This window comes from Metarhizium acridum (genome assembly GCF_019434415.1).
Source record: "Metarhizium acridum strain ARSEF 324 chromosome Unknown scaffold_1, whole genome shotgun sequence".
NCBI lineage: Eukaryota > Fungi > Ascomycota > Sordariomycetes > Hypocreales > Clavicipitaceae > Metarhizium > Metarhizium acridum.
The window spans coordinates 3,996,164-4,014,632 of NW_027094015.1; the positions used below are offsets into that span (position 1 = coordinate 3,996,164).

At 53.4% G+C, this 18,469-nt stretch overlaps 5 protein-coding genes across 6 annotated transcripts; 2 read left to right on the forward strand and 3 right to left on the reverse strand.

Annotated features, from left to right (window-relative positions):
- Positions 1–33: 33 nt before the first annotated feature.
- On the reverse strand, positions 34–3,264 carry J3458_001214 (uncharacterized protein). 2 transcript variants are annotated; one of them, XM_066116601.1, is made up of 2 exons: positions 2,601–2,812; positions 34–2,514 (listed from the first exon to the last, which is right to left on the reverse strand). In XM_066116601.1, the coding sequence occupies exons 1-2, from the start codon at positions 2,646–2,648 to the stop codon at positions 439–441; spliced, it is 2,124 nt and encodes a 707-aa protein (XP_065978485.1). In that variant the 5' UTR covers positions 2,649–2,812; the 3' UTR covers positions 34–438. The 2 variants fall into 2 exon arrangements, with proteins under 2 accessions (XP_065978485.1, XP_007814604.2); XM_007816413.2 differs by having other exon boundaries at positions 55–3,264.
- Positions 3,265–8,452: 5,188 nt separating this feature from the next.
- On the forward strand, positions 8,453–10,112 carry J3458_001215 (uncharacterized protein; the record flags this gene model as incomplete). Its single annotated transcript, XM_007816412.2, has 4 exons — positions 8,453–8,626; positions 8,963–9,179; positions 9,248–9,721; positions 9,808–10,112. 4 exons carry the CDS (start codon positions 8,453–8,455, stop codon positions 10,110–10,112), a joined length of 1,170 nt encoding a protein of 389 aa, XP_007814603.2.
- Positions 10,113–12,161: 2,049 nt separating this feature from the next.
- On the reverse strand, positions 12,162–13,958 carry J3458_001216 (uncharacterized protein). The gene has a single exon (XM_007809564.2). It carries the CDS (start codon positions 13,493–13,495, stop codon positions 12,320–12,322), a length of 1,176 nt encoding a protein of 391 aa, XP_007807755.2. The 5' UTR covers positions 13,496–13,958; the 3' UTR covers positions 12,162–12,319.
- Positions 13,959–14,100: 142 nt separating this feature from the next.
- On the forward strand, positions 14,101–16,253 carry J3458_001217 (uncharacterized protein). Its single transcript, XM_066116602.1, has 2 exons — positions 14,101–14,230; positions 14,285–16,253. The coding sequence occupies exon 2, from the start codon at positions 14,334–14,336 to the stop codon at positions 15,153–15,155; it is 822 nt and encodes a 273-aa protein (XP_065978486.1). The 5' UTR covers positions 14,101–14,230; positions 14,285–14,333; the 3' UTR covers positions 15,156–16,253.
- J3458_001218 (uncharacterized protein) lies at positions 15,432–18,172 on the reverse strand. Its single transcript, XM_007809566.2, has 2 exons — positions 17,449–18,172; positions 15,432–17,386 (listed from the first exon to the last, which is right to left on the reverse strand). Exons 1-2 carry the CDS (start codon positions 17,959–17,961, stop codon positions 15,485–15,487), a joined length of 2,415 nt encoding a protein of 804 aa, XP_007807757.2. The 5' UTR covers positions 17,962–18,172; the 3' UTR covers positions 15,432–15,484.
- Between the last annotated feature and the right edge of the window lie 297 nt (positions 18,173–18,469).

Sequence of the window (18,469 nt, forward strand, 5' to 3'; positions counted from 1 at the left end):
TGACGTTACTAAACCAAACACGACACCATTATGATCAGAAGAATCAAGAATCATCTTCACTACCTGGCTAGATAGGTAGCTAGCGTTGAACAAATGTTTTGAGGTTCGTACAATTCAATATCAACAATCTTCCCCAACGCCAATACCCCTTTGCGCCACAAAATTACATACTGCCAAAGTCGGCTCGTGCAAAAAGCAATCCAGAGCAAAACAAAGAGTTTAAACAAGAACTATGCAGAAAGCCTGAGCTGCTTTGTTTCCGTTATCACTTAATTGCCATACGTGTATCAGTCGTTTGCCGAATTCATATCCAGGGTTTTAATCTGGAAAAGATAATTTCTCATCTCCGCAACCTTTGAGAACCCCTTCACTGATATATACGCTTTCTATCCATTCACAAGAAATGTGAGCGATCCCAGTCTCCTCGACAAAAATTCGCTAAGCACGATTCTTTGGCTGGGCTAGCATATTGAGGCGACTCATACTGAGACCAGTCACCTTTTTCGTTGGACTAGCTACCACAGGAGCGCGAACAGGAGGTTTCCCGGAATTACGATTGTTTCCCGCTTTGACAGCAGTTCGAGTGAATCGACTACTTTTGGTAGCACTTGCGGAGCCAGCTTTAACAAGTCTAGGTGCCAAGAGAGCTTGCCCTTCTGGCACGTTTTCATTCTTTCGCCTCTTGGCTGCTCGTTCAGTGTCGAAGTCATCTTCATCTGCTGTAGCTCGATGGCGTTTCTTACTCTGCATTCCATGTGCCGTACCAGGTAGCAGTTTGGTGAGAGATGGTGCCTTATTTTCCTTATTAGGGTGGGAACTAGGAGAAGGCGGTGCAGGGAAGCTGCCGGGCATGTTGCTCGAAACTGTTGGGCCGCTAACGTGCCGAACACTAGATTGGCCAGGAGAGGCACCGAAACCTGTCGATGAGGTACCACCAAACTTGATAGTGCGGTCACTTCGGAATGTAAAGGTGCCTGCCACTGAGGGGGATTCGGAAACAACTCGTTGCGATTGAGAGCCCACCAGATGCTTGAGAGGCGAGAGATCGGGATACAGAGAGTTGCTAGGAGTTGACTCTGTCAAAACTGCGTCAAGAGCTGGATACTGCGTTTCAATGCTTTTCAGGGCAGGCCGAAGTTTGAAGTTGCCAAGCCTTTGTGGCGAAGGAGAGTTCTGCACATTCACAGCAGTTACAACTTCAGGAGTAAAGGTAACCCTCTTCGTCAGTTTACGACGGGGCGTAGTTAGCGGGATGGGGGGCAGCTCCTTTTTCACTCTCGGAGGAGCTGGGGTCCGCGAAACTTGAGGGTGAGGTATAGCGCTCACACCCTCCTCCGATCCATTCTTGCTTCCTCGAAGAATAGATTTCACCTTGCTGAAGCTTCGGGGGCTTATAATGCGACGCTTTAGTTCCGAAGCCTTGGATACAGGAGGATTTAGGCTGCTCCCTGCAACAGACATGGATACGCTGTGAAGACTTGACTTTAAGGGTGACTGAACCGAAGTGATTGTCGGCTTCGTCGCGCTTTTTGCACTGATTGGCGACGGAGCCGTAGCGGCCTTCCTGGGCGTGGCAAGTCGAGAAAAGATGGAAGTAGACTTTGCTGGTGAAAACTCGACACGCCCCGGCCGAGCAGTAGCGGCGTCGTCCTCCTGGCGTTGCCTGACTCTCTTTGCAGTAGGTGTCCTATTTTCTGGAGCAGCAATAGAGCACTTTCCTGGAGTTATATTCTCGTTGTGCCTCTTTGAGGCTGCATGATTGTCGCTGTCCAGGTTAGCGGCAGACGACTTGCGCTTAAGGTTAGGCTTAGGACGTGAATTCGACGTCTCGTCAGTGACTGCCTTGGCGGGAGATCGCTGGATACCAAGACTCTTCTGTGAGGTTGGCGTACCATCTAGATTTGCCTTGGAAGGGGTCCGTTTCAACGCCTTGACAGGCGTAAAACGTCCTTCTTGAGCTCTCCATGCAGACGCGTGGCCTTCAATTGAATCCATCTTCTTGAACTCGGCCATATGAGCAGCACTATATCGCCCGACCTTGCCCTTTGGCTTGGCAAAGGGTCTATCACCAATATTCACACCGCCCTCTGCCTCCCTCTGCGCAACGAGTTCGGCCTTGATCTTGGCGGCCTGGTCACGTATCTCATTCAGCATACGCTGGGCCTCACCGCTCAATTCCGTATCTGAAGATTCGCGAGCAACTCTGAAAGTAAAATTCGAGGACGGGACGCGGTTGACTTTGCTTGGGGTTCCATCTTGGCAGCCGAGGGTAGGTGCTTCCTTGGGGATGTCCGAGAAGCCCAGCCTGAGAGCAGATGAGGGATCGCCAGTGCTGAAGTGATATTTGCTGGGATGCATTTCGCTGCGGGGAGGCTTCAGTGCCGATGATGCTGGAGTGCTCGGTTCTGGAAAAGGGGATTCCATCGTCGTGTCAACATCAACATTTCTCGTCCTACTTCTGGATGGCGTCTCTTCAGCCTCCGCGACAGGTCCCAATTCGGGGGTGGCTTTGCTCTGAATTGGTCATCGTCGTTAATACGGCTCGTCCAAGTATTCTGGTTTGGACAAACAAAAGTTGGCAAAAAATCATGGCATCGTACCTTGACAGAGCTGGCCAACCTGGCCGAACGGCGTCGAGGTGGTGACATGATTAGGCTGCTGTGGTCCAAGCCGTAGCTGTATTAATGTAGTTGTTGGAGATAAGTCTGCTAAGCAAGTCGCGGAACGGACCAGGGGCCTAAGGAAGAGGAATGTCTTGGGGACCGTTGTAATATGATGTCAAGTGGATAAAACTCGATGACCCGGGTTTGTTGATGTTCGTGGGGATGGTTTGTTTACTTCAGGTGGTCCGAGCTTCGATCCAAGCTCGCCGCCGCCAGAACCGTGTGTCAATACAGTGCATGATATACATATATACTGTAAATGCACTTTCTCCGGCAACTACTGAATTACTTGATTAGGGCGGAGCACTTTGTGTCAAGTCACAGCTCTAACAGAACTGTCCGCTTAATGTCGCCTTTTCCGCGATGGAATTTGCAAGTTCTTCAGGTCTGGTGTAGTGAGCAGTTCGTCAATAGTTCTTCAAATTTCTTCTTGGACTGAACTATCAAACCCGGCCTGGGGAATCGGTTGGACGAAGTGGGGTTCGTAATGCGTACCTACCCTACTAGGGAGGTAGTATGTAGTTCAAGACAAACATGGAAGCCCCAAGACGAGAAGAGGTCCGCAAAACTTCTCAGTCATTCGAGCGGGTATCAATAACAGCACAGCATGTAGGCCCTGAACCAAGCCTAGTATCCAGCTACGTCTCTTCTTTCTTCGCAATCCTTTCACCCGGCAACTGCTCGTCAAGACCGCCTCTTTGTCGTTCGGTGCAGGATGTCGCTAATTGCCGTTATCGGCTGTTACAACTTACGGGAGACGTCGAAACGTCCACTCACATTTCACATTTGACCTCATAAAGCACCATGGCTCAGTGGCGTGTTTGGGGCCAACCAACAATCCATCCATCCTGGTACCACAGTGGCTGAAGAACCTGGAGCTTTGGTGCAGGGGAATGCCTGGAGATGCGGCCCTGACCACCAGCTTGTGCTGCCGCGTGAATTCCCACGACTTGGCTAGTGTTACGGAATACTCTTTGGGGCACTTTCTGGAAACCATATTGTATAACCCGACCAATGCTAACAGCTTCAAGGTGGTATTCTGAACTGCAAAACATCTCAGCCTCGACGCGGGGGACCGCGACGCCAAGGTGGCGTGCTGACAGCACTGTTACGGGGGTATGTAGAACATTGCCGTTTCCTGGACTTTCGGCGAGTCTGGTAGACTTGCCGTACACGACCAATTCACCACTGGTCCCTTTGAATTATAACCGACACAAGTTCCCTTTCAAACATGTCATTACGGGCTAGCATAAGAACTAGAAATAACGTCGGCCATACTTAATGTATGACACGTCCCACCCATCAGGGCACAGCTGCCTTGCTCAAGGGTGCGTGTGAGTTGGCGAAGATTCCTGTTACATGAAGGACCGTCACCAAAGGCTTCACGACTGCTTCATCGCCTCGGAGATGCACTGCACACTGCTCAACCACTCCACCAGCGGAGCAAGTCGGGCAGCATCAATGCCGTTCAGCCATGTTGTTGAAGCAGCTCGCTACTATGATACCGACAGTTCACAATACTGCATCAAAGGCGTTCCAAAGGAGCACTGGTGACTCGCTGGTGTTTCTTCAGTTCTTGACCGATGTCCAAGGGATGGCCTGGGAACCTGGAGGGACACACACCTCAATTAGTCCGACACAAGTTATTTCATGATCCGGGCAGTGATTTCCACAGTAGTCCCCGGCTCTCAGTCACAGAGGCTAGCCTTGCGTTGTTTATTGATTTTAGTCTGCACCGCCTCAAGTGAACTACTGAGAGCGTCGGGGAGGAGGCAATGCCAGTATCAGCGTAAGAATACCAGAAGCAAGAGAGGTCCGGCCGACAATCCGGTGATCAATGGACTACGCACGTCATATAATGAGGTAGCGTGGAAGAATTTTCCGCAACATCTAGCCGTCGCTTGTCCCGTGTATACCGACAGGGTACTTGCAACGAAGTACCCCTCACGTCATGGCTACCAAGGTTTCCCACATTAGCCGCATCCACGTCGTCTGGCAGCCAGTTTTCCTTGGCTATGAGACACAAATGCTCACGATGCTGGGTGCAGCGAAGAGGGGAAGTGTCAACTGGCCGTTTGGGTGGCTGGTTTGTTCCAAGCTCGGAAACACGACATGAAGTTACGCTCAGCTTGAACGGGTTTTCACGGGTCTTTGTCATCAACTGCGGGCGCCGTCACATCAATTGATCCTTGAAGCAGGCTCGCCTGGATCTTCAACATCCGGAGATGCCATTCAATATTCCGAAATTAAAAACTTTCCAATAGTGGCTTCATTCTGACCAAGTGAGATGCAGCACATGGCCCAATATGAATTTGTAACTTACTTCCCAATGACATCTTCGCTCCTGCCTTGCCTGGTTGGTTGGAGTGTTGCCATTTCCTTGTTAGACGTGGATACAACTAGCAACTTTGGAAGTCCCCTGACCCACGGGGGATGCTGTAGAATTCAGCCACGCCAAAACCCGGCCAGGTTTTTGGAGCCCAGACAACATGACAACGTCTGGAACCCTCAATCGATGTCGTGTCCGGACTTGATGGTGTCCAACAATTCACATACACCGAGAGACGTGATTCCGGCGCCTTTGCCAATTGGCTCCTGGAGCTGTTTCCTTCCCATGATTCCGCTCTGCCAACCGCAGGATTCAGTCTACTACAAGTCGCTCTAATGTTTCCCGTCACAACATGACGCCCGCTTTCCTAGTGTCAACAGTTGAAGGTTCGGCTGCATATGGCGTTGGCGAGACACCACAGCTAGGTACCGATGTAATTGCCGCCGGGTGTAGCGTGACGGGTTCCCTGTGTATCATAAGGTGCGCTATCCGGACGAATGATCAGTTGCTGGCACACTTCCACTAATGGCGAAAGATGAGATAACAGTATCGTCATCTCTGTAACGATTAATCTATATTTTTGACACAACTGCCGCTCGTTTGGCAACATGACAACGGGGACGTATCGTGTACCATTAGCTTTCGGAGTGACGCTTGGCAGCTTAGATCGCCTGGAAACGCCGATTCATCCACCTGCATGTCCTTGCGGACAGAGTGTTTTCACTCCAAAGAGAGACGGCCGACCCGCAGTCAGTGGGCGGTCCAACATGTTGATGACGGCACATGATGAGCAGAGAGGGCTTTGGAGTACAGTCGAGTGACCAAGCTCGCCACCATCAATGTCGAATGCCCATTGCAAAACAAGATGGGTCGACAAATCAAGTCGCCAATATGAGGAAAATTTTGTGTTCCAATCATTAAGATAATGTCGCTCTCAAAGAGAAAGTCGGTTTATTCTGGCCAGCGTGAAAAGTCTCAATACGCCAGTAAAACGGCATTACGACCATGGAGTATCAGGTTCAATGGAGGTACATGCGCGAAACCTGCTCATTTGTACGAGCAAATCATGTGGTCATGAGCTCTGCAAGTAATTTGCATGTACTCCGTAGCGAGCTTTGGAACTTGCACTAGCGGGAGCCCGGAAAAGGCCATGCACTTGCGCAATCAGCCATGTTCTCCTCGCCGGTTGTCGGCGCCCGCCAACCTCCATCACACTTCAACTCGGAGCAAAGCCCTGCCCTGCCCGGACATAGGTGACGCTTCAGAAGCCAATTCGCTAAATTCCGCCATAAAAATGGGCATCGAAGAAGATTTGGTGATTTATGCCAAAGCAACAAAGCGATTGTGAACGCGCATTCGTGTAGATAATAGATTACTGGTCTCTTGCTCATCAAATCTGGTGATGCCGATGCCAATGGGGCGGAGATGCTGAAGAGACAAACAGGCCCATGACTCGACAGGGGTAAAGAAAAAGCGGGGGTAGTCGCCTGGAAACGTGCCCCAGTGGGCTCATTTAGCCGACTATACTCCGTACTCTGTACGGACATTGGGATACCTAACTTAAGAATGCGTCCAACGAGTATTGCAGTTCGGCGTCTGGTCTTTCTATACTCCGTACCCCATACTGGGGACGATATCGCCAGCCCAGCATCGACAATGATTTATCCAACGTGTATTTCGTGCTCGGTACTCTAATCCGGCACGCGCATGCAATGCCCGAGTACATACTCACGCCGCTGAGGTGGGCTGCCCCAGCCGGCGTGCGAGCCGTCGCCATGCTTGCGCTTTACAGTCAAGTGTTCCCGCCGCCTCTACAGAGTAGTGCTGCATACGATGGGAAAGGTGGACAGGATCCACGACGAGCGCTGCCAATGGACCAGGCGAGCAGGGGAGGGCCAGGTGATGCGGTAGACCAAGGTAGGCATTGGACGGTTTTTGGCCCTTTGTACGGCGACTGATGGTGAGGAACCCGTTCGCAGGTCGACTGCTGGTTTGGCACAGGGTCCTGCACACAATTGGCTTTCCCCGGAGGTGGCCAGTGGTGACCGGGCATAACACCGCTCAGCAAAAGTCAAAAGAGGCGGGCATGGCACCCGGTGAACTTCCACTGGACTGGCATGCGAGCCAAGACGTCTCCATAAGGCGCAGGCTTGGGAATGGTGGTTCGATGTCGGCACCGCGGAGGCAGTGGTAACATATTGTATGTAGATCAAGACCACCGAGTTCGCTCCACCGGCTGGGACCATCCTGACGCTTCAAGAGATACCGGGGGGGCGGCGCATGGCGCTCAACGCTGTAGTACTATAATCGCCCGGGGGTGGAGAGGGGAGGAGGGGCTTGACGGCCTTGATGATGGGCTGGCTGGCTCTCCACCAGGCCAAGTTGAGAAGCGAGCCGGGCCAGACCAGACCAGGCCTGAAGGAGACGAGGAACTGGAGCACTTGGGGTCCCCGGGCCAGGTCCAGGCAACTAGTACTAATAGACTAATAGTAGCAGCAACGTCTGGAGAGCTGACGTGGGTACGGAGGACGTGGGCCAATGTCGAGAGTTTTGACCCAGGTTACTCCGTACTCCATGTGTACATAGACGACGACGCAGCGGAGAGGCACACCGGCTTTGAAGGCACGTACCCAGGTATGTAGGCAGGAAGTTGGCAGGGCAGGGCAGCACTCGACGGCTGTTGCGCTCCCGCCCAGTGCCGCCCAGCGCCGCCCAGCACCCGGACAGCACCAGGACAGCACCAGGACAGCACCAAGACAGCACCCCTCTCCGCTCTCACTTGAGCAATGCCATTCCATTACATAAAAGCGGCGGGGACGCTTTCTGGGCTGCAAGTCCCCTTTGACATCCAAATCGTTGCCGTTATCATAGTTCCGGATCCAGCATCCATCCAGACGGCCGACAATTGCACCTCGTTTCGTGTCGGGGACAGCATTTCTGCGGCTGTCTGCGCCTCTCCTGTCCACGAAGCGCTCAAGTGCTGCCTGTTCGTCGTAGTAGCACTTGAGCAGTAGCCGCCACAGACGCGCCGTCAGCTTCCTCATCTGGGGGCAACATCCCGTCGACTGTCATCAACCGAACCGGCCTTGCTTTTAATCCCCCCTTCTTCCTACTTGACGGAGTCTTGCGCACTGCTGGCGCCATTTTGCCCTGTCTCGGTGCCCGCGCTACACCAACTCGCATCTACCAAGCAAAATCTTCCCCGTTATCACGGCGACGCACGACGCACTACCCACGACGTACAAAGCATCCCGGCTTCTTCCTATCGCTCGCTGCATTGTCACCCGGGCCCTGATTTTTTTTTTCTTATTTTTTTGCCCTTGGCTTGGCCAAGATTCGGTTTCTCCCGGCTTCCCTAGACCCATCTGTCGTCCCTCGTCACTGTTTGGTTCTCCTGAGACTGGGGCGCTTGCCGCACCGCGGCTGTCATCTTAGAGGCCCAGCGCCGCGACCCTGAGGAATGGCCGACGAGATGTCCATCGATAACAAGCCCAACCCCCCGCGCGACGAGTCCGACGACTCTGTTGATTCAACTCCCGAGAGAGAGCAGAACGCCTCAGCAACTGTTTCTGGCAACAGCAACAATGCCGTCCAGGACGCTCAGCAGCCCAAGCGGAAGGGTGGACGCAAACCGGTGAGTCCTTGTTCTGGAGAGGCTTGCCCCCCACCTGAGCTTCGAGTCTCACGACGATAACACCAACACCACAATGCCATGCACAACCTCAACCACCACCACGCACACGTCACTGCCACCTACATTGCCCGTACTCCAAAATTGATTGTCCAATCTTACTGCTCCGTCGCAACACCTCTTCGAACCTGCGTTGCATTTCCAGAACCGCTCTTACCTGTCGCCCCGTGCTGTTCGCACTGTGGCGGGACCGGGTTGTTAAGTCATGTTCACGTACTCACTTACATGCCACCGCGCAACATCGCTCCGTGTGACCGTTTGCTGACATCCTGGCGTCAGATATACGCTACATCAGAGGAGCGTAAACAGCGAAACCGGCAGGCACAGGCCGCTTTCCGTGAGCGCCGGACTGAGTACATCAAACAACTCGAGGAAACCATCCGGATCCACGAATCCAACCTGCACAACCTCCAGTCCGCCCATCGCAATGCCGCCGACGAATGTTTGATGCTCCGCTACAAGAACTCGCTGCTTGAGCGAATTCTTCTCGAGAAAGGTCATTCCTTTCCAGCAATGACACTCCAGTTTGACGATTCGTAAGGTTAACGTAGCTTGTTTCAATAGGCATCGATGTCCAAGCCGAATTGCAAGCCAAGGCCGAGAGTCCTAACCTCGGGCCTGCACATGTCCCTCAGAATATAGTGCAGCCGCCTCCAATCCAGAGGCCCATCATGAATCGACAACACCACAACCGCAAGTCAAACTCCAGCATTGCCCCGAAGCTAGAGCCAGGGTCCGGAGCTGTTGGTTCTGCCATGCAGGCTCCCAAGCCTGCCCCCTCCCCAAAGAACCGTCCCACGCCGTCACCTCACTCCAATTCTCCTAATAATGCTGCCTCAACCTTCTCTCCCGCTCCATCAGACAGCGTTTCCATGCGAGGCTCTATCTCGGGGCTGACCCGCCAGCATCTCTCGCTGGGAGGTACTAGTCAGCCATCCAGAAGCACAGTGCTTCAGGTTGCCACGCCCCGGAGTGTCGCTGGCACGGGCGCCTCGTTCTATCCTACGCCGGCATTCCAAAACCACGTTGAACAAGCTGGTGAGCTTCCATCTTTGCGATGACAACCCTGTCTGTATATATATATATATATATATTACATTTTTTGCTGACGTAAATGGTAACAGACCACGATTATGACAGCCGAGCAGACATGGTGGACGACTCTGAAATAGAAACTCCCAGTGGACATGGCAGTTTTGGGGGCGCCTTCAACAGCGACACAACCCAGCCTATGCTCCTCTCTCCCACTTCCACAGGCCCTGCGCATCACGAGCAAGGGGGCCACCAGGCGTCGCTGTCTAACCACCACTTCCCATCTATGACCCAGCTGCTCGACCACCAGAACCTGGACTGGGATCCGTTTGGCCTGAGCGCCAGCATGGCTTTCCCTAACCAGCAATTCCCCTTTGACCAATCCAGCTTGCGGTGAGGGGCGTGTCCCACGCAATGGACGAGGAGTTGCATTTTCATCCACGAAATTTCTCCCTGCGAATATGCCACAGCCTAGCTGGGGGGGAATTTCTCATGCATAGCAACTCTTGCAATACAATCAAATACTATGGTCACAGGGTACGCTTCGCTATGGTCAACAATCCCTTACGAATCGCCACACTCCTGGCAAACAATGTGTTTAGTCCACCATGGACACAACGCTTTGCCCGGTTCACAATGCGCAAATCCCCGGTTGGAATACCGGGCACTCGGAATATGGTGTCAACCGCTACTCCGCTGCAAAGCAAGCAAGTATCAGATGCGTGCTCCCTGCGGAGTACGAGGTTCTACCGTATAGTTATCAACAATGACCTGCGCGGAAACACGCAAGCCTTTGCTCTACGCTGAGATGCTGAAAGACATGAGCATTTTTTGCCTACACCTTGGAACGAATGTTTTTGTTACGACCATTCATTTTTTTTTATTTGGCTGCGCCGATTCTATTACAAGTACTCGTCTTTTTTATAAAAAGTTATTTTTGCTTGGCCAAGTGTGTTGTGTCCAACTTCGCCAACAGTTCTCATGGCGTGATGTCTGCGCTCCTCCCAGGCAACTTTCGGCAGTCTGGTCTTTTATCGCGATGGACGAATTTTAACCAAAGATACCCAGCGGTTCGCTGCTCCTAACAAGACGGAATATTAAAAAGCCTTTATAATAAAACAAAACACCGGGTCTGGGGCAAGGGGATAATCAAAAGTGATGTGTGTGTGTGTTTTGTTTTTCTTTTTCTTTTTTTCGTTATTTATTGGCGTTCGGGACATGGGGAAAAAACACTGTGGGAATAACTTGGAACGAACGTGGACCCCCCCAAAAAAAGGACGACTTTAGTATCATGATTGTTTCGGCTACGGTTACGGTCTAGTCCTCATTGACTCACAAAATAGCCTCTTTAACGTGTTTGAATGAATATCTGGTGTTGTTGAGCATACGCAGAGCGAGTGTGTCGGGTCTAGTCATCTTGGATATACTGGGTCAGGGTTTATTGTCATGCCCATGGAAGGGCACCTTCACGTGGTCGGTCATTTCGCCGTCCAGCCTTTGTACATTTAGTTGTTTCTGCACCAGCGGTTCTGCGACGGAGTCCTGGTTTTTGTCCCTTCTCCTTCATTTGTTGTCCTTTTTTTATTCTGTTTCCTGTCTAGTCGATTTGCGGATGATGTGGAGAGCATAGATGTGGCATGTCTCAGGTCCGAGTGGGCTAAAGGAAATTTCTCAGATCACGAGGACAACTTGGCGGACTGACGACGAGTTTGAAGGATGTGGGTTTATGGGACGAACGGCAACGAGCTGGGGAAAGCGGGTCTTTGATTTTGGCCGCGGCGTGGGGTGCCCACTCGTGAAGGGAGGGGAAAGGGGGGTTCAGTGGGAGCTTGTCGGAGTTTGTGGGGAGTATATGGTAGTGGTGGCATTCGAGCCGTTCGTGGCCGTCTTCTCTGCTTCACTCGGGCTTTGGCTGGATGGCCGAGGCGAAGGCGAGTTGTTTTGGCAAAAAACTGAAGCAGTTTGATGAGCCGTACTCGGCGTTTACCAAAAAGCAAATAAGTGAGACGTTGTCACACCTGGGGTAGCATTTTGTCCGTGGGGGAGTCGCACAAACTCATTGGCCGTGCGTGTATGCTTAATTCTCCCGGTTTCACAGACGGCGGCCCACCCGCCCTGTCGAGACATTCTGCGTTACCCTGATGCAGATGCGTTCGATCATGGAGGCTGGCAGGTCGGAAGGGCTCGGCCGTGGTTCGAGTTGCCAAGCGACGGGGATTCTCAATTGGAAACCGAGGACTCTAGAGCGTACCTCGGTGGCAGAGTTACACGGCGCAACCCGCTTCAGGCCGGGAAGGGATGGTCATGTCGTGTCACCCCTGGGAGCGTGGCCGGACCCGCGTGGGCTTCGGGGTGCCGAGTCAGGGGAGCTATTCACACCTGCAGCAAAGGAGTCACTTTTCTTCACCTGTGCGTGGAGAACGAGGGGGAGAATTGACAAAGCGGTCTGCAATATACACTTGTTGCCGAAACAGGTTGCATCACAATGCACACATGGAGACTTGACGGAGCTTCACAACGACGACACCAAGGGACTCTGTAAATGCGGATTCGCACCTGCGTGTCTACCAATCTCGTTTTCAAAATACAATGTCTCATGCGGCATCATGCAAAAACACCCAACGCCAGACAAAACCAAGCCACTGCCACAAGAGAGCACCACGACGCTGCCGTCCTAGCGGACGAGCTCTTCGCGCCCCAGAGCTTGGCGACGGCTCCGGCCTGGGAGCCCTCGTCGATGCTGCACACCGCACCGCAGAGCGTGCCTTTGTCGCCTCTCGGCAGCAGCTGCACCGGTGCTGAAGAGCGCCCTTCCACGCGGCGCCTCAATCTTAATCGCTGATTGTCCTCGGTCGTGTTGTACACCATCTCGATCCACTGAAGCTGCAGGTTGGATTCTGCGCCAACACTCATGTTCCCGCTCCAGCTGCCCCCGTCCCCCCACGAGTTGATGTTGATGGCCGCCGGGTCCCGGGGCACCTGGAACGCAATGTTGGCAACCTCCTCGCCGTCGACGTACCAAACGCTCCTCGTCGGCGTCCAGTCCAGTCGGTATACAGCCCAGTCCGACCACTCCAGTCCACGGGGCAGTGTGGCGTTCCTCGTCGCGTTGGCCTTGATGCCGTCGCCGTTGTCCGTGTACCCCGGCTGGTTGGTGTACTGGACTCTGTTCCCGGGCCCGCGCGTTACAATCTCCATGTCGGCCTCCTGAATATCCGCGAGCTTCTTGGCATCGCGGTACGTGAAGACGGCTGACACTGCTCCCGGCGGGCCGACTGTTCTGGCGAGCATACGCAGCGAGAGGTAGTGGTAGTCCGAGGTCCGGGTCTGGAACTCGGCTGCGGTTTGGAAATTGGACAGCCGCGCCGTCCGCATGGCCAGATGGGTTGCCGACGAAGCCGACGCGTCCTTATTCTGCTCAATGTACACGTTGTTGGGCGAGTTGACCATGAGAACCGTCGCGTCGCCCGAGAAGCCGTTGCCGTTGCCCTTGGAGTTGGCCCATGTTTGCAGTGCCCATGTTCTTGTCCAGGCTTTCGATTTGAAGTAGTCGCTTGTGGGTGGCGCGTTGGGCGTGTCTTCGGGGTCGCTGATGACGCTTGGGACGGATGCGTAGTCCTTGAGGTTGCGGAAGTCGAAGAAGACGTGGTTTGCAAAGTAGGTTGCTTGAGTGCCGTTGGTGAGGAAGCAGTCGCACGAGGAGTCGGATACGATTTCGACGGCGTGGCTGAGGGTGAAAACAGAGAGGCATGTGCTGAGGAGGGCTGCAGGGCGGCGCATTGTGACTTGAATCTTTGATGCCGCTCTCAGACCCCTGGTGCAGTTGACGTGGATGGCAGCAGGAGGTGTTGCTTTTTGTTATTTGTTACACAAGGACCAAGGACGCACGGGTCACACAACTCTCTGTTCCCTCTTTGCATGGGCAATTCACGCATTGAAAGCCACTGGGCTTCACGTGTCGTTGGCGGGCCGCAGCTGATGGCCTGCTTTATGAATGAAGTCGCCGGGGGCTCTCTGTTCCAGTCAAGAACTCATCCCATTTGATGTTGATGTCGGATAAGTGCAACCGCGAATAGAGCTGACAATCCGACGCGGCCTGCCCGCAGCGGCGCCTTCGTGTGTTTCATTGAGGTCAGTCATTCTTACACCACTGCATGTCGTGATTTTCCACAAGATGGCGATTCCTGTAATTCCTGTACTTTGTACAGGCGGAATCAATGTTATGTGTTATTATGCCTTGAATTAATGAAATGGCGCATCTCGTCTCGAATCCGTAGCACAAGGTAGCAATGACGTCTGGCCGGACCCAATTTTTTCCGCAGCCGACAAGGCCTCTTCAGCGAAGCACATCATCTCCCATTTGCGTGCGACTCGTAACCTCACACCACCATCTGATTTACAGGTCGTAAAAAAGAAAAGAGCGCATTATTACCCGGGAAAAAAGCCACCACTCACAGTCAACTCGCGACCCCAAAATTTTGCTATACAACTCGAAACCGATTTGCTAAGTCTCAGGTCCATAAACGTATCATGACAAACGCTCGCTCTTCGGGATGCTCACCATTGTAGAAGACAGATTCCCAGGCCGGATAGACTGTCCTCTCCTCGTTCCATAGCCATGAGTGCTCCGTCTTCGCCAGAGAGCGCAGCCGCGGAAGAGACCAGGTCCAAATCGCCAGCCGGTCCGGCCAGCGCGCAGGACGTCGTGGAACCCGTCTCCCAGGACGCCGCGCCAGTCAATCCCGACCCGGACGTAGAGGACGCCGACTCCCACGACGAAGAAGAAGAAGGCGAAATAGATGAAGGCTCTGCGAGCCACGCCACAGAAGGGCCGGTCCACGACGGTCCACCACTCCCCCAGGAAGCACCCCCTTCAGGCGACGACGACGGCTGGGACTGCCAATGGGACCCCAACACCCAAGCGTGGTTCTTCCACAACCGCTTCACCGGCAAGACGCAGTGGGACAATCCGCGCATCCCCTCCTCCTCCTCCGCGAATGGTCATGCCGCCACGTCTCAAGCCGCCGCTCCCCAATCGCCAACGGAACTGCCCCCCGTGAGCGGCTACAACCCGGCCATCCACGGCGACTACGACCCCAACGCATGGTACGCCCAGAAGTACAACCAGCCAGACGAGCACTCTGGCCCGTTTGAAGTCCCAAGCCTCGACGACGGATACGCCTCCACGGCAGCCTTCAATCGCTTCACAGGCCAGTTCCAGCATGAAGACATGGGGCCGGGGCGCCACACGGACGAGGCCAAGTCTCGGCGGCAGATGAATGCCTTCTTCGACGTAGATGCGGCTGCGAATGCCGACGATGGCCGTAGCTTGAAGGCAGAGAGGGCGAATAAACGTATTAGTAAGTCGGAGTTGAAGGCGTTCAAGGAGAAGAGGAGAGCAAGAAAGGAGGAGAAAAGGCGGGCTTGGTTAAGAGACTGATTCTCCGGTGCATTTTGCTGTTGTAACGAGTTTGGAGGCGTTTGGCGATCGTTTGGCGGGCGTTTTGGGTTATTTTCTATGCCTTATCTGCGTATACGAGCGGACTGTCAGGCATGTTTGACTTATTTTCAATTGGGGTATAGAGAATTGGATTTTGGCCCTGCTTGTCATTCGGGTACGATGAGCTTGGCTCTTATTCTATGAATACTTCAGATAAACTTTTTTTGATATCCTTGGGAATCCAGATCTTGGCCTGGCCAATTCTATGTGCAAACACCCCCCCCCCCCCCCCCAACCCCGTACGCCAATGATTGTTGTGTCAATTGTTTCTATTCATCTTCCTCCTCTTCATCGTCGTCTAGTTCCATATTCAAGTGGACGCTTACATCACTGTCACTGTCGTTGCCGTCTTCAGCAGCAGGAACTGGTTCTGGCAACTTTGCAGGAGCATGCTTGTTTACTTCCTGCCGTTTCGACGGTGCGGTGCCTGCATCTTCGTGTTTGCGCTTGGTAAGTGAATCGTGTCTTGTTTCTGTGGCTACATTGAATGCATTGGATGCTGTGGCCTTGGCTTCAAATGGGTTGCTCTGGATGGGGAGGTCGACCTTTGGTAGAGCAGGCTTGACGATGTCCTGGAGAGACTCGGTCGCACGCGCCCCTTCGCTGATTGACTCGTCGCCGCCGCCCATTTGTTCTGCTTCCTCGTCTTGCTGCTGTTCTTGCTCAACCTCGGTAACTGATGCTACGAGGTCGATGCCTCCTGGAACGCTTGATGTGCAAAGGTTGCTGCGCAGAATCTCGAGGCCTTGGTCTTGTGGGTATTGCTGTGATAGATGTGGCAAGATGCTGGGGTACATGCGGCCGCGCTGGTCTTTGTACGGGTTGAGAACACTCGATAGCATGGCATCGCGGTTTTGTGTGAGGATGGCCGTCTTGTCGAGGAGGCCGCGGAGCGTGGGTTTCAAGTGATGTTGGGGCAGGCTTGACAAGAGAACGGCGAGCAAGTCATCAGCAGCACCCTTGTGGGCGGCGTCCAGGTGTATCGACATCTCAGCGGAAGAGGCTTGTGGCTGCAGAAATAGATCTGCATTGGCAAGACCGCTTTTCTTAGGGTCGTTCTTTGAAGTTGTGGCTGCTTTGGGGACGGCTTTGAGGAATCCAGCATCTTCTTGCAAATCGCGACAGCAAGCTGCGATAAGAGGCTCCAGCACACTCACTGTTGCTTTTGACATTGTCGGTCCCGCAAGAGGTAGGACGCTGTTCAAGAGCTTGTAGCCCGTCATTCGTACTTCTGGATTGGATATTCCAGACTTGAAGACCCGAACCAGATGGTCCAGCACTTCGGGAACAAGAGGAATCATCCCTTGACGAAACCTTTGCAACATGACGGAAATCAATCCCAAGGCCGCCATGTGAATGTCTGGAATGGCGGCCCAAAGTTCTGCCTTCTCCTCTCGGCCGATGGCTGCATTAGTTTCCACGGCTTGGTCCCAAGTTTGACTTTTGGGTGACAGTCTTGCGATAAGACAGACTCTTGAAACTGCATCTAGGAGAGCACCGACGGGTACAACCACGGGGGCTTTTGTGGGATAGCGTAGACAATCAGAGAGATATGTAAAGATGCCTACTAGACGCTCCGCTCCTGAGCCCAACCCAGACCAAGGCGGCAATTGATCTCCTGAACTGCTGCCTCCGCTTGGTTCACCCTCGGGGTTGACCCGTTTTCGGTTGTATCCTGAGGTGCCCTCCCAGGATTCATCAACAGCCCGGAGAACTTGATCTGCGGTAGCATGTAACTCTCGAAGCAGGTTATCAACAACTTTAGCCCATTCTTCACTCCCACCTGATTTGGCTGCGACACAGTGAAGTGAGATGACGACTTTTCGAGCTGCTCGCTGCAAGGACAGGGGGATAAGCAAGTCATCCGAAAGCGTCGGCGCCAAGTAACCTCTGACGGCAGAGCGTATTTGGGAGCTGAATGGCCGGAAGGTGGTAGCGTATATGGGAATGAGGGTTGAGAAAGTATCGCAAATTGTCTCAACAACACTCAGAGGAGCAGATGGGTCTTGACCCGTACTTCGGGGCTTGATGAGTTGCAGACATGCCGTAATGAAGGTCGGAATCGTGCGAGTTGCAATTTCCCGAACTAGAGTTTGATATGGCTGAACTAGTAGATAGATGCGTGCTAACGTTACAACAGCTAACTCCTTTGTTGGGAACGAGTCACCCTTCTGTAAATAAAGTTAGCCATCGGTCATAATGAACCGGTGGTGTTTCCGATAGAATGAGTTACCTGAACAATAGACAACAACCCAGCAACCCAGGGTTCAGAAACTCGGAGCATTTCCCATCCCCCTACATCAATAACGGCCTTGACGAGGCCAATGGCGGCAAGTCGGGCCTCGCGATCCCGTCCTTTCAACAGAGTCGTGATGCCAGTTCTCAACTTGTGAACAAGCTGCGCGCTTTGAGAGCCCTCATCTTTAGATTTCTGCTCCTGTGGAGCAGCCAACGTGTCTTTGCAGCGAACGATGTGTCTTGTGAGCAGAGGCAGGGCATGTGGGAGTTGGGCCTGTGGTATGGATGTAAGTTTTCTGCAGAGCACCTGGAGATCCGCGGGAGGTGACGGAGCCATGGCTGACAGTCGATGATGCTGATGGCTAATAGCCTGGTTGGCGGCTCTCACGTGTTGAAATACTGGGGGGGGTCGCAACTTCGGCAGTACTGTCTGTTGGCTGTGTGTGTGACTTTGCTTGGCAAGTTTTTTGTCAGCTACCTTTTGGCATAAAATGACATGACATGACATGAGAGGTGTTCTTGATTTGCAAGTAACGGGCCGCAGAGTCAAGAGGGTCCAACGCTCCAGGCCTAGGGACAAGTGTGAGATCGCAAACCCAACCTATTGGAGTATGGCAGGCTCGAAGTCCTCACTATGTCGAAGAATAGGCAAGTCGATCAATTGGCGTTGTGAGCGACGACGGCTGTCAGCTTGTCAATCGCCAGCCTCTCGATGGGACGGCTGCTCGAACTTTTTTCCGCCGGGCCCCGTTCCCTGGCGTTGTTGCTCTGGTGGGAAGGAGCCCTTGTTCGTGGGGATCCACATGGGGTTCTGATTGGCCTGGAGCTTCCCAGCCAGACGCACGAGCAGCTTCCACGAGCAAGCCCGAGGTAACCAAGTTGCCAAATTTACGGTCGACGGGTGCCGCATCGGCCGCTGTTCCCCGGCAAACAGCACCTAAAGACGCTGTCTTTACTTGTCCAGGCTCCTGCGTCGAGGCTAGGGCGGGATCATCCTGCAGGGTCGTCCCTGCCTA

Excerpts from the sequence above, each read along its gene's own strand:
- J3458_001218 (XM_007809566.2), bottom strand. The coding sequence starts at position 17,961 with ATGTCATGTCATGTCATTTTATGCCAAAAGGTAGCTGACAAAAAACTT. Across the intron at positions 17,387-17,448 it reads GGTTGTTGTCTATTGTTCAG|AAGGGTGACTCGTTCCCAAC; the intron begins GTAACTCATTCT and ends CTTTATTTACAG.
- J3458_001216 (XM_007809564.2), bottom strand. The coding sequence starts at position 13,495 with ATGCGCCGCCCTGCAGCCCTCCTCAGCACATGCCTCTCTGTTTTCACC.
- J3458_001214 (XM_066116601.1), bottom strand. The coding sequence starts at position 2,648 with ATGTCACCACCTCGACGCCGTTCGGCCAGGTTGGCCAGCTCTGTCAAG. Across the intron at positions 2,515-2,600 it reads GGTTGGCCAGCTCTGTCAAG|AGCAAAGCCACCCCCGAATT; the intron begins GTACGATGCCAT and ends TGACCAATTCAG.
- J3458_001217 (XM_066116602.1), top strand. The coding sequence starts at position 14,334 with ATGAGTGCTCCGTCTTCGCCAGAGAGCGCAGCCGCGGAAGAGACCAGG.